Here is a 26,469-nt window from a genome sequence, read left to right as displayed (position 1 = left end):
ATGTCAACAGTATCTTGTCAAACAGAAGGTTCCCAGCCACAGCACAGATGGACAGCTGCAGAACAAGGGGATGGCAGAACGTCATTCCAGGACCTCTCCACCATCATCCCAGGACTTCACAAGTTACCCTCCCCATTTCCCCCAAGAGCCAACCGACGCCCACTATTCAGCCGGAAGCAATCTTTGAGAAAAACATCACCCCATACCCACTCAACCACAATTTTTTTCTCTTTTTTTAAAAGGGATGATGGATTCACAACATGCCTCCACGGTTGGGCATGTTTGCATATGCCCAGCGGACCTGGACACTTCCACCTAGCCAGTTCCAGGTCAAGATAGCCATTTCCCAGTCAAGGCATCTCACGTGACCAGGATCCGTGACTTTGCATGGTTACGTAAGCGCGCAACGTAGCCATGTGATCTACGCACATGCATGGAGTAGTTACATCAACCTGTGCACGCCCAGCCTTTATAAGCCGGCGCCATATTCCCGGCTCCTTCTTCTTCTCTACACGTGTCTTCCACAGGCCTGGGCACTCTCTGTCCCTTTCATCTTAATAAAACTCTTATTAGCGGATTCTGTCGTGTTTCGTGACATTTCCTTGCAGGGTAAGAGTGCCGCAAAATAACTAACAATAACTACATGCAATGAATTTACAAATCCTGAGATAAGCACTGTTTACACAATAGTCTTTACAGATTTCTTGAGAGCAGAACACAGAGAAATCATAGAGATAAAAGATTTGAGTGGAAAGTTGTAGAACCTTAGAGATAAGAGACTTTGGGATCATTGGCTTGTGCTGGCAGAAGCTGTTACAATCTATGAGAATTTGGAACTTGAGTGTGCTATCTTTGGCCATTGAGCTCTACTGAGGCCAAGCTGTTTTCAGTAAGACAGCGAGCAAGACTTTGTAAGAAAATCTCTGAGTCTGAGAAAGGAATTGAGTCAGAGGAGAAAAGGGGAAGAAGGGTCGAGACAAGAACACTACCGTGGGGAGGGTTAGGCAGCTAAGAAAAAGAGAACAGTGTGCCCTAAGGGACAAGGAGGAACTAGCAGGAACTGCACCTGAGGGAGGGTCCTAATGTCACAGAAGGCATGAGGACATAGAGAAACTGAGCGTCTTAGCAGGTAGCTCCTAGGGAGGCAAGGCAACTGGCAAGATGAAGGCCCAAGAGGGCTTGAGAAGAGACAGACAGGTAGCTCTGAGGGGAAGGAGGCCAGGAAAGGGTCACAGACCCAGGAGCCTGTGGAGAAGCTGTGGAATTCAGGAAGGCACTGAAATGAGCCATGAGGGAACTGGACGGGTGAGTGCTGTAGTAACAAGAATTTCGATCCAGGGTGTCCCCACGCGGACTTAGAGACTAGCCAGAGAGAAATGTCCCAAAGCACAGGGGGGGACTTCCCTGTCGCAAGCGCAGGAAGACGTAATGGGATCCAGCTACCATCCCAGAAGCTACTACTTGGAAAGGTCAAGGACTTTTCTGAAGGTCAAGCCATGGCCTAAGAAGGCTTGGTGATATTTTGGCTTTTGTATGTACAATGACTTTCTTGTAGCTATATATGCTTCCAAGAACTCCTAACGGTGTATTTTAGCTGAAATACCTGTCAAGCATCCAAGGCCAAATGATCTCCTGAATTAAGGTCAGTTAAGCTCAGGCCCTCCTTTCTTATACAGCTTTAGTGGTATTTATACTAACATTATCGACTCCTAACATTTACCTAACCACCTCTAAGAATGTAGTTTGAGCACATAAATTCCCTTTTTTTTTTTTTTTTTTTTTGATATACTAACTGATCTTAACTCTTAGTTGACTTCCTCTACCACTCCCCTTTTGGGTTGTAAAAGAAAGCCTGATGGTCACTGCCTGCCTTTATGACCCTGTAAGAAATCAAGCCTGGTGAGATTGCTTTAGCTGGAGCACTGCTATTGCAGGGGTATATAGCTGTAAACCTCAGAGACTGAGGGAGGATTTTGACTGGAGAACTAGAAGAATGAGATGGAAGATGAGGAAGAGCCGGATGGGGAAGAACGAGATGAGAAAGACCAAGATGGGGCAGAACGAAGATGAGAGAATCAAGGTAGAACTTAGAGGGGACAGCAGATAAATGTAGAGAGGGATCAGGCAAGGAAGGAGCTAGGCACGAGAACAGAACTGAAGCTGTGTAGACAGAATTTTATCCCAGAGAAATAAAGAAGACGGACGAAAGAGTTCGGTGTACTTAGATTTATTTCTTGCAGATTATTCCCGCTGTTTGTAGCTTCTCTTCTGGGCCCCTGGGAAGGAAATCATTAAGACTGGACCATAACAATTTTCAATCCATCCCTTTGTCTTTGTAAGTAGAATTGCACACATGGCGGGCCCTCCAAAAGGGTGTAGCAGGGAGTGGACACTTGAATAGGTGAGCACAGATGGATGTTTGATAATGTGGGGGAAAGAAGCAGCTGAAGAAGTGGGCTCTAGAATCGAGTTTGATGGGTGGCAAAAGCCAGCAGAAACATACTGAGAGCTCCAGGGGCTGTGGTATCCCATCACCATGGCAACCTTGTTTCTTTGGGCACTTCTAGAAAGCCAGCATGGGCCAACAAGAAGGATGCAGAAGTGCTGGTGTTGGGATGGAGATGGTGGGGGTCTCCTTCTGTGAACCCCATCTCCCGTCACCTGTGGTCCTAAGAGCCAGTGTCTGTGTGGACCGCTTTTGGAGAGCCAGGTTAAGTGCTGTCAAGGTGAATTAAGGTGATGGGCTTGGCTGCTGCCCCAGCCTGTCTAGGACTTGCAAGTAGAGCACATTGAGGACCCAAGATGGACCTCCAAAACCCGTGTGAAAGTTGCGTGTGGGGGCATGCCTGCAGTCTCTTCCCCTGGTCCTTCCACATGTGAGGAGTGCTAGCTGCATGCTTTCCTCTGCCACCGTGCCTTCCCTGCAGCGATCGACCTACATCCCAGCAAACCAGGAGGCATTAGGAACCTTCCCTCCCTAAGCTGCCTTTTGTCAAGGCAGTGACTGAGGGGCCCTGTGGACTGGCCTGGCTGCTTCTGTGTCCCTAGATTCATTCTTCTTTCCACTTCCCAGGGGCGTAGACGTCAGTTCTGTGGGAACTGCCTTATTCAGCCCATGCAGGGTCCCAAGAGGACCATGAAACTGGAATATGGACTTCTCCACTCTCTTACAGAACCACCGTTGGGCAATGCGAATTTCAGCCTGGAATGAAAATGTCTATAATGCCTGTCTTTGTCTGACTGACTCTGTGTGTGTGTGTGTATACGTTGTGTGGATGTAGTGTGTATGTATGGTGTGTGTGTGTGTGTCCTCTGATCCTCCCCCTTTCAAGGCTACGATGGCAACACTCACCTGGTGTAATGGCCTAAGAAACTGTATCAAGCCTCCAAGTCAATTACCCGCCCTTCATGCCACCCACAGCCTCTTGCCTGGCTCCTCAGGTGAGAGGCCAGCCCTTGGCTGTGGTCCTGCCCTTCCCAGGTCACAGTGAGGCCCGGCGCTTTAGGCCCCAGCATCCTGAGGACTCTGTGCTGCCACAGGTTAGGAAGAAGACATGGGGGGGGGGGGTCTCTCAACGGATCCTCTGAGTGCTATTGTTTCCTCACATAGAGAAACCCAGTATTCGGAGAAACAACAGCAACTTTATTATTCCACAGGTGTGGCCGATACGTGGATGGCCACCAACAAGGGTGAATTCAGCGCCTCCCATGTAGAAATATCAGGAGGCAGAGATGTGTGGTGAGGGTTGATGGCACCAGGACGGCACAGGCTGACACTTCCAAGTGTAAGGTCATAGGTTATGATGTCAGAGGAGGGATGGGTATGGGTGGCCAATAGGGATTAGGAACCACAGGAAAATGGGTTCATCAGAGAGGACCAAGCCCTCCAGACAAAAGGCTAAGGAGAGCCCCAGCCCTAACACCCAGGCGAGGGAAGGGGCTGAGGCACCTCCATCCAGAGGCTTTTCATCATTTTTGTCCTCAGAGAGTTCCTTTGCAGAGAAGATCCCAATTGTTTTGGAGTCCCCCAGTAAAGTTTTACCAGGTGAGGACATGCATCCCTGAATGCTCATTGTGGAAGACAGGCCACCTGGAGGGTGAAGGGCACTTACAGGTTATACAATCCAGCAGTGCTGGGAAACTCAGACCCAGGAATCCCAGCCCCATCCTTTTTCCCCAGACCATGAATCTAACCCCGCCTTCCTTCCTCCATCCAGGACTCCAGGGCCCAGCTCTACTCCCTGACAGGCTAAAGGCCCAACCCTCAGCCTCATGAATCCAGGCCCAGCCCTCCTCCCTCAGCCTCATGAGTCCAGACCCAGCCCTCCTCCTTCAGACCCAGGGGTCCAGGCCCAGCCCTCCTCCATCAGACCCAGGGATCCAGGCCCAGTCCTCCTCCCTCAGACCCAGGGATCCAGACCCAGCCCTCCTCCCTCAGACCCAGGGGTCCAGACCCCAGCTCTCCTCCCTCAGACCCAGGGGTCCAGGCCCAGCCCTCCTCCCTCAGACCCAGGGGTTCAGGCCCAGCCCTCCTCCCTCAGACCCAGGGGTTCAGGCCCAGCCCTCCTCACTCAGACCCAGGGATCCAGGCCCAGCCTCCTCCCTCAGACCCAGGGGTTCAGGCCCAGCCCTCCTCCCTCAGACCCAGAGTCCAGACCCAGCCCTCCTCCCTCAGACCCAGGGGTCCATGCCCAGCAGCCCTCCTCCCTCAGACCCAGGGGTCCAGGCCCAGCCCTCCTCACTCAGACCCAGGGATCCAGGCCAGCCCTCCTCCCTCAGACCCAGGGATCCAGGCCAGCCCTCCTCCCTCAGACCCAGGGAACCAGGCCCAGCCCTCCTCCCTCAGACCCAGGGTCCAGACCCAGCCCTCCTCCCTCAGACCTCAGGTTTTGGGTCCCAGCCCTCTTCCCTCATCCTAATGAGTCCAGACTCCTGTAATCCTCCCTCAGATCACGGATTCCAGGCCTCAAGTCTTCCTTCAGATGAGTCTTGGCCACAAACCTCCTTTCTTAGACCCAGTGGTCCCGGCCCATCCCTCTTCCATCTGAGGTAGCCTCATCTCTTCTCCCTCAGACCTAGGAGTTAGGGAACAACCCTCCATCCTCAACCCTGGAGCCCTGGCCCTGCCTCTTCCAATCCTGCAGCCTAGCCTTCAACACTCACCTCCCTGGAGCACAATGTCACCATTATAACAGCGAGTGGTACCCTGAGGGCAGGCCACAAAGTTGGTGTCATTGAAGCAGGATCCAAATAACTCCACACACACTGGACACTGCAGGTCTCCAGGGGGAAGGACAGCTGAGGACAGAGAGAAGGGCTGGGATGCACTGCACGCTCTCAGCTACAGCCACCAGCTTAACTCCCAAGTGGCTGGGTCCTTCCATGTCCCCGGATCCCATACTTGGACGAGGGAGGGGGCTCAGCAGGACGCTGCTGCTGCTGGCTTCGTTGCACAGGTTGGAGGAACAGAAGCGTGAATAGGAAGCCACCAGTATTCCAGGGGGCCGGGAGTGTATGGAGACACCGGCACTGTCCTCTGCCCCAGGCCTGATGCAGCCTTTGCTCCCTATTAGGAGTGTTTTTGGTCCTGTTGGTATAAGAGAATGAAAGCCAGGCTTGGATGGGGAGGATGGCCAGGCCTGGGGGCCACTTCTTGGGTCCCCTGATGTTCCCAGTCACAGGGAGAGCACAACGCCCAGGGACAGTGGGACACAGCATGTCCTGTGTCAGCCAAAGCCTGCAGCACAAGCCTGGCTCCTTCTGCCCTGCCCCTGCACATCCTGTTGAACAGTCTCCACAGTCTGCCCTGAGCCCCTCCTACAGGCTGCAGCCTCACTCTGCTCACCATCTCCTCTACCCTGCTGGATTTGTCTGCACACTCTGCCCTTCACTCCCACAGCTGACTCCCTGTGGTCTGCTTCTCTCCTTTCCCACTTCCCTGTAAAGCTGCAAAAGGCTGATCCCCAAACAGGTGTTAGACTCCCCACCACGCCCCCACCCCCGTCCCTCTTCTCCCCTCCCCCCTCCACCATCCCTCCCTCCCCTCCTCTCTCTGTTTCTCTAGCTCTTTACCTCACTCTCTTGTTCTCTCTCTGAGAGTCTCAGATAGCCCAGCCAGGTCTTGAATTAACTGTACAGGTGTGGATGGCATTGAATTTCAATTTAACTGTCTCTTCCCTCCCAGCCCTGGGATTACAGGCAAGCCCAGTTTACCTGGTACCGGGAATCAAACTCAGGGCTTTATGCATGCTAAGCAGGCACTGTACCAAATGAACCACACCCAGCCCAATAATCCTCCTTCAAATGATGGAGGTCATCAGGGTCCCTTGGGTTTTTACAGCACCATTCTCATTTCTGGGCTTGGGGCTACCTTACCCCACTGCCCAGCAAGACAAGGCACAGAGAGAGGAGCTGGGCAGGAACTGCAGGGCACACAATCCAGGGCAGGGTTGTGCTGGCTGTACGGGCGTGAGGCCGTCCATCTCATCACACACACCTACGTCCACCAGCAGGAGAGTCTCCTGACATAACTCCTCAGGGTCACACACCAGGGTCGACAGTGCAGACCATGCGACAGGTGTCTCAGCAAAGCCACTGCCAGATTTCCTCATGATCCCCTTGTAACAGGTCAGAGTACCTGTGGAGAGGCAAAAAGGGGGCTTGCGAGAGTCAGGGAGGCACCACGTCTGTCCCTGCAGTGTTGGGGCTAAGGGAGGCCATCACACTCCGAGTCATACTCCCAGTGCTCTGGCTGTGACCTCCCTGTCTGCATTAAGAAGGGACTCAGAATCAAGGCTTCCAAGTCTGCAGCTCTGTTCACCCTGTCCCTCCCTGAACACCTGCTCTCCTCAGAGCCTCCTGAGGAAGGCTTGCTCCTCCGCAGATGGCACCCCTTCAGCCGTTCTCTACTCCCCATCTGCTTCATGTCCTCCTTAGAATAATGAGCAAGGTGGCCTGGAGCCTTCTCTTTCTCTCTGTGTGTCTTTGTGTGTGTACACATGTGTGTATGCCTGTTCATGTGTGTGGGTGTACGTGTGTGTGTGCGTGCGTGTGCGTGTGCGTGTGCGTGTGCGTGTGCGTGTGCGTGTGTGTGTGTGTGTGTGTGTGCGTGTACGTAGAAGCCAGAGGAAGCCCCAGCTGCCATCTTGGAGGAGTTACACATCTTGCTTCTCTGCAGCATGTACTTTTATTTTGTTATCTCCCTAGCCTACCTTCTCCTTTTTTACTTATATAACTTTTATTACATTGAAGTGTGTGTGTGTGTGTGTGTGTGTGTGTGTGTGTGTGTGTGCATATATGTGTTTCTGTATGTGTGCCACAACTTTGGGAGTTAGTTCTCTCCTGCCACATGAGACCCAGGGAGTGCTTTAACCTGCTTAGCGCTCTCAGCAACTCTGTTTTTGGAAACAGGATCTCTCAATGATCTGAAACTCTTGAAGTAAGGCAAAGTAGGCGAGGAGGGCTGGCCAGCAAGTCCTGGGGATCTGTCCATCACTGCCTTGCCAGGCCTGGGATTACAAGCATGTTCCACCATCTCTCTCTCTCTCTCTCTCTTTCTCTCTCTCCTCCCCTCCCTCCCTCCCTCAACATGGATTCTAGGAATTGGACTCAGATTTTCATGTTTGCATAACAAACACCTACTGACTGGGCCATCTCCCCATCCTTAGACATTTCTTTGGACTGAGAAGCCCTAGATTACAAACAAACCTCTGGATCCACCTCTAGTGAGCACTGGGTCTGCTGGGTGCTAGGGTACAGAAGTGGCTCTCCACAGATGAGCCCACTGTGTCCCCGTGCGTGTGCGTGTGTGTGTGTGTGCGTGTGCGTGTGTGTGTGTGTGTGTGTGCGCGCGCGCGCGCGTGTGTGTGTGTGTGTGTGTGTGTGTGTGTGTGTGTGTGTGTGTGTGTGTCAGCTCTGCTGTGTGGTCCAGGCTGGCCTCCAGCTGGCAGCCCTCTAGCCTCTGCCTCTGGAGCGCTGGGATCGCAGAGCAGCCCTATCCTCACTGCCCACTGGACTGTCTCATTTCCCCACCACAACCCACAGCAAGTGGCAGCATCTCAAGGCAGGGAAGCAGAGCAGTAAGTGCTGAGGACTTTGCCCAATGTCACCAGGCATTAGGTGGCAGAGCTGGACTCAGAATTCAGGCTCTCTGTCCCCTTAGGGTCAGGGTTGAACACAGCAGTCTAGTTTGAGGACCTTGAAGTTGGCCTTCCCTAAGGACCTGACATGATCATCACATAATGTCGAGTACCCTGTGATGAAGAAATTCTTAGAGCTGGGACTGTGTCCACTAGCACCCCAGCCTTCTTGCTGGCTCACAGGGGGTGCTGGCCATTTCCTCACTTCCCAGGTGACAGATGTGCAGCTCCAGCTGCTGTGCTCCTGCAAACCAGATGTGCACTCTCCCTGCTCCACCCCTCCACACCCTCCCCATTTGCTCAAAGGTGGCCTCTTTCCCCTGTAGCACAAGGAGCATAGCCACCGGATTCTCATCCACGTTTTCTCTCCAGCCCATGCTGCCTTCTCCAGGAAACCCTGTGGCTTAGGCTGCACAGCATTGCAGAACCCTAGGGCTGTCACCACCTCGAAAGTGCTGCAAGATCCAGCTGCAAGATTCCAGCTGCTGCCTGACTGTCATGGGTCTCTCTGAGCCCCCCTTCACTTCTCCTCTACCTATTTACCACCAATAACTGGAATCCTCTTAAAGGATAAGGCAATCATGTCAGGCCTCTGAGAAACCCCGAGAAGCCCTGGGAAGGCAGAAACTTCTGTTAGGTCCCCATCTCTCCCAGAATAAAATCTGTTGTCTTAAAATGGCCCCCGGGCCCCCATGTGACCTATCCTTCCTACTTCTTCATGGTGGCATCCTCCTCCTCTCTGCCTGGTCACTATGCCACAGAAACAGCCCTTAAGGCTAGGGGGATGACAGTGTCAGGGACTAATGGAAGACAGAGGATGTGCTCTGGGCACAGCAAGGGGAGGAAGGCAGAGGCAGTAGAGCGTCACTGTTAATCAAGCACTGCCTCCCTACGCACCAAGCAGGGCTCTGGTGACCAATGGTGTGTCAGTACAGACATGGAATATGACAGGCACATGGGCCACCTCTAGGTACTTCACAGGCTCCTGTCCCCAGTGTCACAGAGCATTCCCTCCACCCTCCTCAGCCTCGTCTAAGAGGCTCAGGGAACTGCAGTTTTGACATTCAAATGGTGTTTGGGTCTCCTCTTCTCTCCAATGTAGACTAGAGGTTCTTAACAGCTGGGCAGTGGCTTCCATGATCTCACTCTTTGGTTCATCTTCAAAACGGTCTGCCGTGGGCAATCACACAGCTCACACCTAACGCTCTCTCACTCCGGAACCTTTGCACGAGCTGTTCTGTTCCCCCAGACCTCCCTACTCGACACATCCTGTGCTTCTAGCATCTGCCACTGGCTTTTGTTGATCCCCAGTAAATGTTTGCTAAACTGCCCGGCTGAACCCAGCCTGGGATGGCGATGCTCCTCCAAGGCTTGGTTCCAATGCCAAGAGCTCACTACCTGCAGGATAATGGCTGTGTTTTATGCAGCTTGCATGGGGTTTCTCTGTATGCTATTTGGGATGTGAGGGGTGCACATGTGGTGTGTGCAGGTGTGTGATTTGTGGTGTAGCTTTGTATGTGTGTTGGGTGAGGTGGGTGTTCTGTATTGTCAGTATTTAGTTTGTGTGTGGCCTGTAGCATGAGCTGTGTGTATAGTGCACTATGGGTTCTATGGGGGTGCGGGCACATGAGGTTTCTGGGGTTTCCATGTATACGAGGAACACAGGATCCAAAATGCATGAGACAGGATTATGAAGCACAGTGTGGTGCATCTGTGAGGCTGTTGTGTGCATTGTGTGGTATACATAGTGTATGTGGAATGTGTTTTCTCTTTTTAAAAAAGTTACTCTTATGCGTATGGGATTTTGCTCTCTCTCTCTCTCTCTCTCTCTCTCTCTCTCTCTCTCTCTGTGTGTGTGTGTGTGTGTGTGTGTGTGTGTGTGTGTGTGTGTGTGCACGCAAAGGCCAGAGGAGAATGTGAAATGTCCTTTTCTATTGTTTTTCATCTTATTCACTCCCTTGAGATAGTGTCTGTCATTGACCTGGAGATAGCAATCAGCAGGAGTCTCCTGTCTCTGCCTCCCACAGCACTGGGTTACAGCTCTGTGTGTGTGTGCACGTGTGTGTGCACATGTGCACGTGTGTGTGTGTGTGTGTGTGTGTGTGTGTGTGTGTGTGTATGGCCATGCCCACCTTTGTAGGGGAATGCTATGGACTTGAACTCATGTCCTCATGCTCACACAGCAAATACTCTTACTCACAGAGCCCTCTCCTGGTGTGGAATTCCCTTACATTGTGTGCAGATGTGTGCACTGTGATTGGTTTAATAAAAAGTTAAATGGCCAATACCTAGGCAGGAGGTATAGGTGGGACTCCTGGACAGAGAGGACTCTCGGAAGAAGAGAGGTAGAGTCCCCATCCAGATGGGGGACAACTGCTGTGGGATGTTAAATGTGTTGTTCTGATTGGTTGATAAATAAAACACTGATTGGCCAGTAGCCAGGCAGAAAGTATAGGTGGGACAAGGAAAGAGGAGAATGCTGGGAAGTGGAAAGCTGAGTCAGAGAGACGCTGCCAGCCGCCGCCATGACAAGTGAGATGCAAGTACCGGTAAGCCACGAGTCATGTGGCAACTTATAGACTAATAGATATGAGTTAATTTAAGATAAAAGAACTAGATAACAAGAAGCCTGCCATGGCCATACAGTTTGTAAGCAATATAACTCTCTGTGTGTTTACTCAGTTGGGTCTGAGCAGCTGCGGGACTGGCGGGTGAGAGAGATTTGTCCTGATCATGGGCCAGGCAGGACTGGAGAAAACTCCAGCTACAGACAACCAGGATGGGCACAATGGAGAGATGAGGTAACAAGTGTGCGGAAGAATATAGATTAAAAGTTATGGGTAAATTTAAGTTATAAGAGCTAGTTAGAAACAAGCCTAACCTAAGGCCGAGCTTTCATAATTAATAATAAGTCTCCATGCCATTTTCTGTGAGTTGGTGACCCCAAAAGAAAAATCCGTCTACACTCTCCGCAGTCACTGACACGCCGTTTCTACCAGGAAAGCTAAGACAAGTCACCTCCTTGACAGAGCTCTTTTTGACACCATCCTCAATCTCTGCCAGTTGTGGGTCCCATATTCAGTACTGCCTCAGCTCAGAATGACCAAGCGGAGGTATCTCCCCCGCACAGCCCAGGAGGCCCCTTAGATGTGCTGCATTAGTTTATGCTGTGAAATATTTATTTAACTATGTAAAGATGTTTGCATTTGTTCATGCTGAGGAATATTTGTTTAATTAGGTGAAGGTGTGCTGCATTTGTTTATGTTGTGGAATCTCTGTTTAACTATGTAAAGATGTGTTGCTATCTTACCTTGCCTGCCTAAGGCATCTGACTGATCTAATAAAAAGCTGAATAGTAAGGGAGGAGGTATAGGTGGGACTTCCAGGCAGGGAGAATAAGTAGGAGGAGGAATTTAGGCTGGGGTCGGGGAAAGGTGGGGAGAAAGAAAAGAGACACCAGGGACCAGACAGACAGGGAGGAAGCGGGAAAGTAGCACATACAGAAAAAAGAAAGGTAAAAAGCCCTGAGGCAAAACATAGATGAATAGAAATAGTTTAAGTTAAAAGAGCTAGTGGGACAAGCCTAAGCTAAGGCTGAGCATCCATAATTAATAGTAAGTCACTATGTCTTTATTTGGGAGCTGGGTGGAGGCCCAAAGAAAATTCCAACTATACCCACCCATTCTTAAGATTTTCTTTCCCATGGAGCAAGGCCACTGGAGTTCTACACCCTCATGAATTGGGATGAAAGGAGGTGCAGAGAATGGGGGGTCATCTAAGTGAAGTGGGATATATGGGGTGACCAGAGGTCAGGGTACATGGAAATGTAATCAGAAATAAACACTTGTGTTCCAAATGAACCCGGCCAGGTGCCAGGATGCTGACAGTAGCAAGGTGACCACTGTGCACCCCAACTGTCCTCCTTACATCTCACCTCACACATGGACGGGTCACCCCAGTTCAGTTTTCTCAAACTTATTTAAAGCTCTCCCCAATGGGCTCATTGTCTCCGTGCCTTGGGCCACACTCCCTCCCTCTCTTAACAGGACACCTCTCTCCAGCCCTCTGCCTCCCAACCTCCTCTAACCGTGGAGAATTACTTTCTGTGTGCATGGCTGAAAGGATGATGCTCATTTAAATGTTGGGGTGGCTGTCTCAGTTGATAACTTTTGGTGTCCCACACCCCATAAGGATCATCATGCCTTGAGGTCGCAGTGTAAGGTGTGGCTTACTTTTTCCCATATCCTTCTCACCTTTCTGAGGACTGCAGTCCTCACGTACATACATGGGTCCAATTGTCTGGGTGCCATTGAACAGATTGCAGCCTGGCTGGGACATGCAGCCCTGCACCCTCAGATTGGAGATGATCTCCCCTAGGATAGGAGGAGAGGGGAGAGAGAGACCTCACACACGTAGGTCATGCGAGCCTCGGAGGCAAGCCCAGCTCTGGGAGGTTGGTTTCACACTCCTTGAGGCTCTTTCCTTCACTCAGTTTACCTTTCCTCCCCAGACACCCAGATCCCCACTCCCAGCCCACCATGTTCAGTCGCGCAGGGTCCTCTATCCAGGCTTACCTCCCCTGAGGCTGAGGACTCCACTGTAGCAGTGTGTGCTGCCTGCAGGGCAGACCTGCTTGGGTGGATTCTCACAGCCATGGGTTGAAAAGCAGAGTGGGCAGCGTGTGGTTCCTGGGACTGGGAGGCAAGGGACGCAGTGAGGGTCAGTGGGAAGCTCTGGGTTTGGATCAGATATCCCTTCTTAGTTCCCCAACATGCCTCACTTTCCCTAGCAAGCCCTCCTGGGCTCCTCTCATGCAGGCCTGACTACAGGAACTGGGGCTGTGATTAGGAGGACAGGGGAAGCCTGCAGAGACCCTGGGACTGGGTGTAGGAAGAGCAGCATGTGGGGACCTTTGGGGCTAGCCACAGACTTCACTGAGTAAGGGGGAGGGGCACAGAAGCAGCCAGTGGCTTTACTCACAACTTTTACTAAATAGTTAAGAAAAACCCCCTCATAACAAAATATTCCAGAACACAGAAACATGAAGCCTACCAGTTTATCACCTGACAAGGATTGTGGAAAGCCCCAACCCATTGTCCAGTAGGAAGAAGAAATTGGAAAGTCCCAAATGAGATACCAGTGAACCAAAGTCAGCCATATGGAAAGAGGGCAAATACACAAGAAAAGCAGAGCTGCTCAGGACTGTAGTGTGAGGCTGGGAGTTTGGCAGGAAACCCACCCAGGGGGTCAGTGAGATGGCTCAGCAGGAGAAGAACCTGCCACCAAGCCAGACAGCCTGACTTCAATCCCTGGGACCCACATGTTGGAGGGCAGAACAGATTCACGTGGGTTGTACTCCACAGACTCACTGGTGCACGTGGGCAACCCCCACTCATAATTTAAATAAAAGAAAAGAGAATACAAAACGATCTGGGGCTGGAGAGACAGCTCAGCAGTTAAGAATGGATAACACCAGTGCCAGCAGGGCCTGTCTCTGACTCTGTTGCTGGCTTTTGGGACCCTACTCTTCATACTTAATACATGGGGAGGTGCTTAGTCTCACCACCATTTGATGTGGCATGCTGCGTTGATGTCCATGGGAGGCCTGCCTTTCCTGAGCAGAAATGGAGGAGGAGTGGAATGTGGGGTGGGGGAGAGGGGCTGGGAGTAGATGAGGGAGGGGAAACTTTGGCCAGGATGTAAAATAAATTAAAAAAAAAAAAAAGGATAACACCCTTGCAGAGGACTCAAGTGTGGCTCCTAGCACCCATGTTGGGAGGCTAAAAACAACCTATAACTCCATCTCCAGGGGACCCAATGTCCTCTTCTGGACGGACACACACACACACACACACACACACACACACACACACACACACACCTAAAAATAAGATCTTTAAAAAAAAAAAAAAAAAAAAGGGAAATCCACTTCGTTCAGGGTTGCTAGAAGAGGTCAGCCAGGGGAGTTTGGAGTTGTGGGTCTCAGGGAAGTGCAGATGAGGTAATGCAGAAGGTGGGAGAGGGAAGGGAAGGGCCCTGAAGAGGAGGGACTGGGAACTGTGGGCTGTGGAGAAAGCAAGAGCAGGCCAAGTGGAGGAAGTGAGCTGGCTGGGTGCTGTCCAGCAAGGGAGAGTCTGTAAATGAACGTCTTCCCTCAAAACGCACTTCAGCAGCTGGCACCCTGCCTCTCTCCCCAGCACCCAGCTTCCCCCTGGTGCCCTCACTTGTCACAGGGGGTGGAGCCCAAAGAGGGGCTGTGGTAGACAGGCCATTGCAGAGGTGTCCTAGGCGGCACACTCGGGTGTAGGAGGTGACAGACAGCCCCGGGCCGGTCCTGTGCTCTGTGACTTTGGCCTCTTGGTCCTCAGCAGTCGTGCAGCCCTTGGTGAGAACCAAATTCACCTTCTCCCCTGGACGGATATAAATGGGCAGGTTGAGGCAGAGGTCAGGGCAGTTGCCCAACAGAGCTAAGGGGGCAGGGCCAGGAAATGGGGCGTGTCTGTACCCAGAGGGCCCTTCTCACCATTCTCTATCATCAGCAGCGTGTCTTGGCAGCCTTCACCAATACCACAAGTTGTCTGGCCAGCTGTCCATTGGAGCGGCAGCTGCGATACATCCCTTGTGATCTCCAATGTCCCATGCTGGCATTTCAGAGCCTCTGCAGCTAGAAAGAGGAGAGAGAGAGAGAGAGCAAATCCCTCTCAGTAGTGAACTGATCCTGCTTGGTGGGACTTCATTCACAGGCAGCAACAAGTGGACCCTTCCAGAATCTTCTCTCATGCTGTTCAAGGCAGGAAGTCTTGGTGCCCGTGACATCCAGCTCATGCCCTCAAGTCCCCGGATCTAGCTGTGGGAAAACCAGCCAACATGAAGATTAATGTTGGTTGAACTCAGTTCCCTCTTGAAGGCCTAAAGTTAGAGAGACACAGGCAGATGAGGACATGGAGACAGGGTCAGAGCAGACCGTGCTTCCCAGGTGAGCCAGGGTTCCTACGGGGCCTTCTTTCCCTACAATGACTCTCTATTGCCTTGCCAGAAAAGGGTCTAGATGCTGGACAAGAAAATAGTTCTAACTGCAATTTTACTTCTCGAGATGGAAGTATTTCTCCAGCGTCTTCAGAGTGCAGTGTTGTGGAAAGGACCACTCCTGTCTGCCGAGAATCCTGGAGAAAACGCAAAAGCTACGTTGTTATGTCTCCTGAGAGTCCTGTAAAATGGAGTTTTCCTCTTACCTCCACTTGCACAGCATGGCCCTGTGTGTGCACACGAACACACGCACATAAATAAGTAAATGTACAAAAAGAAAACAAATAAAATGCAAACGGAACATTTGAGGAACCCACTCAAATGTCTAAAGGTTTTATTTCTGTGTGCATGCATGTGTGTGTATGGATGTGTGAGCGTGTGTGTGTGTGTGAGCATGTGTGTGTGTGAGCGTGTGTGTGTGTGTGTGTGTACTTGGTTATGAACATGCATGTGTGTGTGTGCTTGGTGTGTCACGAGCATGTGGAGGGCAGAGCTTGATGATGGGTATCTCCCACTCTGACTCTCACTGAACCTGGACCTCACTGATTGGCCAGCCAGGGGACTCGGGGAATTCATCTGTTTTTCCCCTCCCCCTCCCAACCTCAGGTCTAGGGTTTTGGATATGTGCTGCTATGCTCAGTTTTACATGGTGCTGGGGTTTCAAACTCTGGACTTCATGCCGTGTGGCAAGTACTTTCTCTGCTGGGCCATCTCCCCAGGTCCCTCTACACTCTCTCCTTGAAGCTCTGAGGGTTAAGATGACACAGGCCTGTTAGGAGACTGAGGCAGGGACAGACAAGACCACACGCTTAGAGAAGATAAGACTCTAAATCTATTTTCCATCTCTACTATAGCTTCTCTTTCCCTTGTGACCCTTCTGAGAAGCTCCACCGCCACCCCCATCTGCCAAGTGAATGCCACTGTGGCTGTGTGTGAATGCACTAGTAGGGACACTCCTGGAGCCCCCACTTGACTCTTGCATTCTCTGCCATACCCCAACCCCCTTGATTCTCTCTCTGATTTTCTTTGCAATGGAGCGAGGCTGCTGGGTATCATAGACGAGGATGGGAGAAGGTGATGGAGAGACTGGAGGCGGGTCAAAATGAACCGCGAGACCCAGCATAACACCAGGTCTGGGTGTGCAGAATGGGGACAACCAAGCAGGTGGCTGTGCACCAGGCACTTTCCCACTGAGCCTGGACAGGCCATGTGAGCTCACTTGTTCCAGAATTATTCAAAGCTCCCTCAACACTTTTCTCTCCTGGGCCACGCCCCCTCTCTCCTTTACATGGACAGCCTCGCTGGAGAATCTCCCCCACCCGCTGCTTGCACACATCTGAGTGAGTAATACTCCAGGCTGGCTAGCCATGCTGGATGGCTTTGAGTGTCCCACACCCCACAAGGACCATCTTGTTCCGGGCTGCACTGCAGGCGATTTGCCTCCTTTTCCTATGAGAAACTCACCTGACTGGGGGCCGCAGTTCTCAAGCACATCTATCGGTCCAATTGCCTTGGTACCATCAAACAGGTTGCAGCCTGCCTGTGGCATGCAGCCCTGTACCTTCAGGCTGGTGGCAATGCCCTCTAAGAAAGGAGGAGATGGGGAGAGACAGAAACAGAGACATAAGGACCATGCAAGCCTCAGAGGCAAGCCCAGCTCCAGGAGGCCAGCCCTGCTCCACTCTGGGTCTTTTGCCCTGTCCCAGTTTACCCTTGTTCTCCAGACACTCGGATATCAATGCCTAGCCCACTCTCCCAGGGTCCCCGTGTCCAGGCTTACCTCCCCTGAGCCTGAGGACTCCACTGTAGCAGTGTGAGCTGCCTGCGGGGCAGACCTGCTCAGGGGCGTTCTCACAACCACGGGTTGAAAGGCAGTGTGGGCAGCGCAGCGTCCCTGGCACTGGAAGCAGCAGATGCAGTGAGGGACAGTGGGAGGTTTCGGGATTTGGTTCAGAGGACCCTCAGCTCATTCCCCCAGGATGCCTCAGTCTCTCTGGATAGGCCAGATGCAGGGAATTTGGGCTGTGGCCTAGTAGGGGAGCAAAGGTGTAGAGAGTGCAGGGGAGGCCCTCTGGCCAGGAACACCAGAGGTGCTGTTTTCCTAGGTGGGGTCTGCAGGGAGTTTCCAGGCTGGACAAGAGACATGAACTTAGATAGGGAAGAAGGGGGTACCCCAAAGGGACCACTGACTTTATGCCAAACTTCTTTTTTAAAAAGGGTTTATCTTTATTATTTTTATTCTTGTGTATTTGTGTATAGGTGGAGGGTGAGGGGTGGGTTTGTATATGTGTGTGTAGGTGCCCTAGCTTCAGGGTCTTTGGAACTAGACTTGTTACAGGCTGTTGTGAGCCATCCAAGGTGAGTGCTGGGAACTGAACTTGGGTCCTTTGAGAGCAACAAGTTTCTTAGCTGCTGAGCCATCTCTCTATCCCACCCCACCCCAGTTGCTCCCAATGTTTGTCAAATAACCAAGGGAAAGAAGACTGCCCTGTTGTCAAACTATTTCAGACTACAGAAAGGCAAAGCACCATCTGAAGCTATTTTTGATGCCAGGCAACAAGAAGGGAATGTTCTAGGCTCATATTCAACAGGAAGAGGAAGTGCGCAATACACAAACTGTGACATCAGGGTTCCAAATCAGCCTTAGAGGAAGCAGAAGGAGCAAGGTGGGAGCAAGGCCTCTCTGAGGTTGGTGGTTCAGCACCAGAAAACCTATAGGGGAGTTAATGAGGCACACATAGACAAGGCCAGTGTGGGGACACAGGAAGGAACTGCAGAAGAGACACACAGTAGGAACCTGGAGGGTATGCAAGTATTCAAGGCCAAGGTGGAGGGAGCTAACAGACTGCCAGCCAGTAGAGTTGATTCTAAAACAGCCCCAAGGGTTGGGATGTCACTCAGTGGTAGAACCCCTGCCTAGAATCCCCCAGTGAGGGGCTGGGGTGTGGCTCAGTGGTAGAGCCTCTGCCTAGAGTACCCCAGTGAGGGGTTGGGGGTGTGGCTCAGTGGTAGAGCCACTGCCTAGAGTCCCCCAGTGAGGGGCTGGGGCATGGCTCAGTGGTACAGCCCCTGCCTAGATTCCCCCAGTGAGGGGCTGGGGGTGTGGCTCAGTGGTAGAGCCCCTGCCTAGAGTCCCCCAGTGAGGGGCTGGGGGTGTGGCTCAGTGGTAGAGCACCTGCCTAGAATCCCCCAGTGAGGGGCTGGGGGTGTGGCTCAGTGGTAGAGCCCCTGCCTAGAGTCCCCCAGTGAGGGGCTGGGGGTGTGGCTCAGTGGTAGAGCACCTGCCTAGAACCCCTCAGTGAGGAGCTGGGGGTGTGGCTCAGTGGTAGAGCACCTGTCTAGTTTGTACAAAGCCCTGGATTCCATCCCCAGTACCACCAAATATATAAAAAAATTACAATAAAGTGAATAACCCCTGTGTACTTGTTTCTACCCCACAGCCCTGTCTTTCCTCCAGACAACCCCTTCCCTTCTCTGGGGATCTGCCTACTCAGATACCTGTGCCAGAGGGTGGGGTCCAAAGATTTCTAGTTGTAGACAGGTCATTACAGAAGTCCTCGTGGCGGCACACATGGACGTAGGTGATTATGGAGATTCCGGGGCCTGTCCTATGCCTGGTGATTTGAGCCTCTCTGTTTGAATCACTAGTACATCCTTTAGTGAGAACCATGTGAAACTCTTGTCCTGGAAAAAGAGGGAGGCTGTTGTGAGCACAGACCTTTATTGTCCTAGTGAAGGTGGTTTAGATGCTGGTGAGGAGGGGACCAGGAACAGGAGGGGGTTCATCTGATCATGAAGGAGTCCTAGATTCCAGTGCTTGGAGTCATTCCCAGGATGCAGTGGGAATGGCATGCAGTGGGAGGGGCTAGTGAGAAGGGCGGGGCCTCTTCTTACCATTCTGTATTAGCATCAATGTTTCCTGGCATCCCTGGCCGGCCTCACAGGTTTTCCAGCCAGTTGTCCAGCTCAGGTGCAGATCCGATATGTTCCTTACAGTGTCTAAGGTCCCACTGTTGCAGTCCAGAGCTTGTGGCCCTGGACAGGGAGATCAAATCCACCTCAGGGGCTTCCCCAGCTCCATGCCCCGGGAAACCCCTTCCTGGTGGGACATGAATCATAAACACTAACAGGTTGGCCCCCTTTATGCACCATTCTTGTGGACCTCGAGGCAGGAATCCTTGGTGTCAGTGACATCCAGCCTGCGTCTTCAGGCTTTTCCATCTACTTGGATAAAAAGATCAACACCGAGCTGGGGAGATGTGCTTCAGTTGGTATAGTGTTGACTATGCAGTCGTGAAGGCCTGAGTCTGGGATCCCAAACATTCATGGAAAAGCTGGGTGTGTGTTGGGGCTCGAGAGGTGACTCCTCTTGCAGAGGACCTGAGTTCAGATCCCAGCACCCACATCAGACAGATAGTGACCACCTTTAACACCAGCTCCTGGGATACCCTTTTCTTGCCTCTTTGGGAACCTATACACATAAACACACACATTAAAAAATCTTTTAAAAAAGCTGGATGTTTGCCGGGCGGTGGTGGCGCACGCCTTTAATCCCAGCACTCGGGAGGCAGAGGCAGGCGGATCTCTGTGAGTTCGAGGCCAGCCTGGGCTACAGCGCGAGATCCAGGAAAGGCGCAAAGCTACACAGAGAAACCCTGTCTCGAAAAAACCAAAAAAAAAAAAAAAAAGCTGGATGTATGCACACACCTGTAATCCTAGTTCTTGGGAAGTAGAAGCAGATGGATTCTTGGGACTCACTGACCAAGTCTGGTCTAATTGGCAAACTCCAGACCCTTGAGAGACCTCCATCTCAAAGGAGGTGGATGTTGTTCCTAAGGGTGATGTCTGAGGTTGTCCTCTGACCTCCATACACATGTGCACATGAACACACATGCACACACACGCACACACACGTGCATCTGCTCACACATGAACACACCACACGTGCATCGAGACACACTCACTGAAATAAAAACTTCCAGAAGACCTAGTGTTTTCCAAGGCCATGCAAAGAAGGAACTCGCCACTTCCTCCAGTGTCAGGATCCATTACCACAAGCTATTGCAGGCCACGAGGCAATTACAGTTTATAGCAATTGATAATTCAGATGTCAACCCACCATAGGAATGATTCTCAGATGGGGTACCCAGTCAGGCAAGGCTTGCAGGCCACTGACTTGGAACACTGTTGCTTCCATCTGTAACTTCTTGTGCAACAACAGCTATGGTAGCTCCCCAGTGTATGCATTTTCATATAATGTGTAGATGTAATCTCATGATTACATCTCAATCTTATAGGCACATATATCTGTGGGTGTTCAGGAAGATGACTTTTCATTTAGTTGTATAATTTTGATATGTAGAAAATATAGTAGGATACGCTTCATGGCCAGATCCATTGTCTCACGAGACTGTAGACACTTAAAGGCTGCCTTGTTCCTTTTGGTCGGACTAACAAAAATAATCTCTCCTCAGACTAACACAAACTGCACACACTTAGCTCATTTTTATTTCAGAGCAAGTTCGAACTAGACTAAAGGCCTTTATATAGAGATCCTAATTTTAAAACTTTACAGTTATGCACAAGGTCAGAGTCACAGGTGCCTACCAAGATTACTAACACAAAACACCCTAAGAAAAGCGTGCCAAGTCTTCACTGGCCAAGTCTGCTGACAATAGACCTGTGTTGCTGTGGGATGGTCTGTATGTTAAGTGTGTTGCCGATTGGTCAATAAATAAATCACTGATTGGTCAGTGGCCAGGCAGGAAGTATAGGCGGGCAAGGAGGAGAATAAAGCTGGGAAGTGGAAGGCTGAGTGAGGGAGACACTGCCAGCTGCCACAATGACAAACAGCATGTGAAGATGCCGGTAAGCCACGAGCCACGTGGCATGGTATAGATTAATAAGAAATGGATTAATTTAAGCTATAAGAACAGTTAGCAAGAAGCCTGCCACGGCCATACAGTTTGTAAGCAATATAAGTCTCTGTGTTTACTTGTTCGGGTCTGAGCGGCTGTGGGACTGGCGGGTGACAGAGATTTGTCCTGACTGTGGGCCAGGCAGGAAAACTCTAGCTACACTGTGTCTCAAAGTTTGTCACTGGGCACTGTGCCCCCCTCCCTTGGGGTCTGGTCAGTCTTACTCCTGTAACCTTGGAAGCTTGTGTTGCCATGGTAAATGGCGCTGCCCTTATTGCTTCCCCTAGGAATGTGCTTTTGGCTAATGAGAGGTAACTCTTGTAACTTTTTCTATTGCTTCAAGCCTCCTGTGAAAGGAGAATTATTAGGCTAGAGGAGAAGAAACAGGGAGATGAGAACAGAGAACTAGAGCTGAAAATTATAGACAATTAGGCCAAGAAAATTAGGAGAAGCGCAGAAGAATAAAGAGACATGCACAGAAGGGTCACAGGGTGAGCAGATTTATTTCTTCGCCATTGGTCTTTCCCACGCTTATTGCGGTGAATCCTTTGGCCCCTGAGAGGAGGTCTTTAGGGCTGGCCCTTAAAGCACATGGTCCTGATCTGATCGTTGCAAAACACCACAGAGGAATTCCCCTCATAGCAATCTTTCTCCTCACCCCTCTGTTTCACTCAGAACACTCACATTTAGTGCAACATTAGCTGAGATGTCTGTTGTTGTGTCTTTGTCCTTTAGTTCTGACAGTGACCACACCCCAGTTCTCCTCTCCCACAGCTGGACATCTCCTGCAGGCACACACACCCTAACCCTCCAGCCACCCTCTGGAAGAGTCCTCTCAGTCCTGAAGTGAGTGGGAAGCATCTGGATTTCTTGGGAATGGCCAGCCTTGGTTGGTGGCTTTAGGGTGTTCCACACTTTACAAGGATCATCTTGTCCTGAGGCTGGGCCTCGTTTTCCTACTCACCCAACTGGAGACCACAGTTTTCACTCATATCCAAGGGCCCGATTGCCTTGGTGCCGTTGAGCAGGTTGCAGGCTGGCTGGGGCATGCAGCCCTGCACCCTCAGATTGGTGGTGATGCTCTCTAGGAAAAGGAAAGGACTATAGGAATGAGGGGGAGGGGAGAGAGAGCTGACACAGAGCTGCTATCCAAGTCTCAGGCAAACCCAGCTGCAGGAGGTCCCACTTTCTTGTGGGTTCAATGCCCAACCAGTTTACCCTTGTTCACCAGACACTCGGATATCAATGCCTAGCCCACTCTCCCAGGGTCCCCGTGTCCAGGCTTACCTCCCCTGAGCCTGAGGACTCCACTGTAGCAGTGTGAGCTGCCTGTGGGGCAGACATGCTCGGGTGCATTCTTACAGCCATCTTTAGAAAGGCAGAGTGGGCAGCGCAGGGACCCTGGGACTGCAGGTGACAGACACAGTGAGGGGCGGTGGGAAAGCCCTGGGCTTGGTTCAGATGCCTCCTCCCCACTGTGTTCCCCAACATCTCCTCCTGCAGTTCCCCTCATACAGGTCCAGCTGCAGGGAATTCAGGCTATGGTCGAGTTGGGGGGTCAAGGACAGAGGGTGTGGGGAGATCAGCAAAGACCCTGGGGCTGAGGTCAGGAGGCACAGGGCCTCGGGAAGGGATGGCTTTTGACACAGGATGTAGATACAGATTAGACCAAGGAGAGGGGGGTGCCCTAGAATGAACCAATGGTTTCACCCACAACTTCTGCTAAGCAGTGAAAGAAAAAAAAAAAAACAGTTATTCAGCAAATCTTTCAGCATGCCACAGCCCCAAATGCCATGCAGCAGCAACAAAGGTAGCATAAAGTCCCAGGCCAGGGCTGAGGAGACATGCCTTGGGAACACAAGGACCTTTGTTCAGTTCCCAGCACCCATGTATAAAACTAGGTATACTCACCCACTGAAGCCCCTGAAACTGAAGAGGCGGAGCAAGTGGACCCCTGGGGCTTGCTGGTCAGCTAGGCTAGCCTAATCTGTGAGCTAGCCTAGGTTCTAATGAGAGACCTGGTCTCAAAGACACTAACTGGATGGTTTCTGAGGAACAGCACCCCATGTTGGACTCTGGCTTCTACACATATCCACATGCATATGCACCATCCCCCACATGCATGTGCTCATGTACACACACACCTGCACACACATGAACACACTGGCACACCCACATCCTCATACAACAAACCAACCAATCAACAAAGTTGGAGGCCAGTGCCCCTTAGGGAAAGGAAACAGAGAATCCATGTACGAGAGCCACCAGTGAATCAATCCCAGCCACATGGAAAGAAGGGCTATGCCGGCAGAACAGGGGTAGGATCGAGCGCCAGGGTTGAAGGCTGGTGGTTCACCATTAGAAAATATGGCTGACTCATGCCTCCAACCCTGTTGTCAAATGCTGGCAGGAGTGTTCTGAGGCAGGATGGAGGGAGTAGAGGGTGGGAAGACAAGGAGGATGAATGAATTGGAAGAGGAAAAAGGACAGGGGTACAATCGAGGCTGGGATGGAGCCAGTGAGCTGGCCAAACTTCCGTTGTCTAGTGAGTGTCTGTAAAAGAATAACCCTGTATACTGATTTCTCTCCCCAATCCCTTCTCCTTCCTTATGCAAATCCCTCCCCTCCTGTCATTCTTCCTCCCTGCGGCACCTGTGGGTGTGGGTAGGTCCCCAAGAACCTCAGTGCTGGACACATCATTGCAGAAGTCACTATGGTGACATACACGGGTGTAGGAGACGATAGAGAGCCCGGGACCGGTCCTGAGCCAGGTAACCCGGGGCTCCTGGTCCTCAGCCTGAACGCAGTCCTTGATGATCAGCAAGTTTATTCGGGGTCCTGGGTGGAGAAGGGAAGGCGGGTGGAGGTGGGGGTTGGGATTGCAGGGTCCTGGAGTGAGTTTGGACATCCCAAGGTAAGGTGAGATGTAAGGAAAGAAAGGACCGGGCATGGATGGATCGCACCTGCAGCTGAGGAAGAGCTCCTCCCAGGGATGCAGGATGCCCGAGGGCCGTGGGGCGGGTCTCTTCAGGGAGTTTCTTACCATTCTCCAGGAGCATCACCAGGTCTTGGCAACTCTCACCGACCTCACAGGTTCTCTCACCGGTTTTCCACTCAAGGGGCAGCTCCGAGGCATTCCGCACAGCCTCGATTATGGCCCTTTGACAGCTCAGAGCTGATATACCTGGGATAAGAAGATCAGCTCCATATCACCCGATGGTTACCTTGTGCCACTTCCTGGGACAGACGTCCCCTTCCAGGTGAGATTTCTCACATACAGGGTAACAGAGTGGTGACTCCCAGGAGGGTCAGCACTGGCATAAGGTTCATGACTCCAGTCTGTGGCTAGAAATGCTTCTAGTGCTTTTTTAAGCAGGAAATGCAATCCTTTTATACCCAGGATTACCCAAGGCAGCCCAGGAAATGGGGAGTGCTGCCTTGCAATACACACCAGGCCGGCGCCCTGCCCTGAGTCTACTACATGAAAGGCTAGGCTGTTTGGATAGTTCCTTCCCCTGGACTGAAGAGTACAGACCCAGACTTCATCTCTTAGAACCAGGGGTCCAGCTCCCAGACCCTCCTCCCTTAGGCTCAAAGGTCCTGGTCTCAGTCTTCTTACCATTAACCCAAGGGTCCAGACCCTAACACCCTCCTCAGAGCCAGGAGTCTAGGACCCAGCCCTCCTTTCCACAGTCCTAGGGATTCAGACCCCAAACCCCTTCCCTCGGACTTAGGAGTCCAGGCTTAGCCCTTCTTCAGACCCACAGCTCTAGGCCCCCAGCCCTCCTCCCTCAGACCCAGGACTCCAGGCCCCAGCCCTCCTTCCTCAGACCCAGGACTCCAGGCCCAGCCTCTTCCCTCAGATCCAGGACTCCAGGCTCCAGCCTCCTCCCTCAGACCCAGGACTCCAGGCTCCAGCCTATTCCCTCAGACCCAGGACTCCAGGCCCAGCCTATTCCCTTATACCCAGGACTCCAGGCCCCAGCCTCTTTCCTCAGACCCAGGGGTCCAGGCCCCACCTTCCCTCCCTCAGACCCGGCTCCTTCCACAATAAGAACTGGAGTTATCCTGAACTCCAGTGACCCTATGGTTCTTCCCCCATGAGCCACCTGCGTGGCCCCTACCATGTTCCCAAATACTACAGGAATCCTATTTCTTCATCTCGGCTACCTTCTAGCCAGGTGGGGCAATGACTCAAATGTCTGTGAGGATATTTTGAAGTGTACCTCAGCTCTTCTTGCCCTTGCTTCTGTCCCTGACTGGTGATCTGTATCTCCCTTGCCGTTTTTGTCCTTTTACATTGCTTTTCTGTCTATTCCTCCACCATCAGAGCTATTCCTTTTGTTCTTTACCTCACAGAATAATACAAGAACCAGTGTGATCACTTCCTGAACAAGGTGATATCTATGGAGGAGTACCCTATTTCTTGAGGGGCTGGAGAGACGGTGGTTCAATGCTTTACCATCGAACTGGCTGCTCTTACAGAAACCCCAGATTCAGTACCAGCACCCACATGGCGGCTCACAATCACCTCTCACTCCAGTCCCAGGGCATCTGACAAGCTCTTCAGACTCTTTTGGCACTGGATATGCATGTGATACATATACATGCCTGAAGGCAAAACACTTATGCACATAAATAAAAAAGTTGCATATTTCTTGACAGTGCAAGATGTCCTTGTCTCAAAAGGACTTAAAAAGTGGTATGCTAGAAAACCATTGTTATTACTATTATTATTAGAAAAATGGCATCCTTAAATATTGACATGATTTGGGAGTTAATGTGCATTCACTTGCAGCACTCAGTTTAAGCAGTGCTGGGCCTATAACCCTGGGCTTCATGGGTACTAGGCAAAGCACTTTATCAACTGAACCATGGTCCCACCCCCCTTCTTTCTCTTTTCCATTAGATTCTGTTGCTAAAATTCATTCCCCCAGAGACATAACATCTACCCATCCTGCAAAGGTCCCAATCACAATCCAAGGTACAGTTTCACCAAGTTCACCCTCGGGAACCAGTGACTTTATTAGGCTCATTGACAGAGCAATGGAGGTCACAGACAGAAGCCTAGGTGGCTTTAAAGAGGCCACACTGGGATGTGGCTGACCCCTCAAGGCCACATAGATGGAGCCTCCTCCCTAGTCTTTCCCAGTCTATGTACTTCTGGACTGTCTCTGAGGCCGCATGTAATCAGGGAAGAATTGCATACACCTGTTGGGAGACTGGGCTGGATACTCAGGTGAAGGTCCCATGACACTCTCCCCTTCCCCCTCCTTGCTACGGGCCACAGGAATATATCATAAGAACGCGGCTGGTTATGGCAAAGTTACTACCTGAAGGGATCAAGGAATTCCTTCAGAGGAAGCCAAATTCCAAGGAGCTTTTGG

At 51.5% G+C, this 26,469-nt stretch overlaps 1 protein-coding gene across 1 annotated transcript; it reads right to left on the bottom strand.

Moving 5' to 3' along the window:
* Positions 1-3,785: 3,785 nt before the first annotated feature.
* Cd177 (CD177 molecule) lies at positions 3,786-24,412 on the bottom strand. The gene is made up of 17 exons (XM_052713584.1): positions 24,361-24,412; positions 24,126-24,266; positions 23,735-23,920; positions 22,370-22,489; positions 22,047-22,166; positions 19,059-19,199; positions 18,663-18,848; positions 16,945-17,064; positions 16,629-16,748; positions 14,662-14,796; positions 14,363-14,548; positions 12,713-12,832; positions 12,392-12,511; positions 6,497-6,637; positions 5,402-5,587; positions 5,164-5,298; positions 3,786-4,090 (listed from the first exon to the last, which is right to left on the bottom strand). Exons 1-17 carry the CDS (start codon positions 24,410-24,412, stop codon positions 3,807-3,809), a joined length of 2,493 nt encoding a protein of 830 aa, XP_052569544.1. The 3' UTR covers positions 3,786-3,806.
* Positions 24,413-26,469: the final 2,057 nt, after the last annotated feature.

The sequence above is a fragment of the Peromyscus californicus genome, unplaced genomic scaffold (genome assembly GCF_007827085.1).
Source record: "Peromyscus californicus insignis strain IS unplaced genomic scaffold, ASM782708v3 Scaffold_4__1_contigs__length_199733344, whole genome shotgun sequence".
NCBI lineage: Eukaryota > Metazoa > Chordata > Mammalia > Rodentia > Cricetidae > Peromyscus > Peromyscus californicus.
This window is presented reverse-complemented; position numbering and strand designations above follow the sequence as displayed.

Coding starts and splice junctions, on each gene's coding strand:
- Cd177 (XM_052713584.1), bottom strand. CDS start 24,412: ATGAACCTTATGCCAGTGCTGACCCTCCTGGGAGTCACCACTCTGTTA. Junction 14,549..14,661: donor GCTGCTGATGATAGAGAATG/GTGAGAAGGGCC, acceptor ATATCCGTCCAG/GGGAGAAGGTGAATTTGGTT. Junction 4,091..5,163: donor TGACATTGTGCTCCAGGGAG/GTGAGTGTTGAA, acceptor TTCACCCTCCAG/GTGGCCTGTCTTCCACAATG.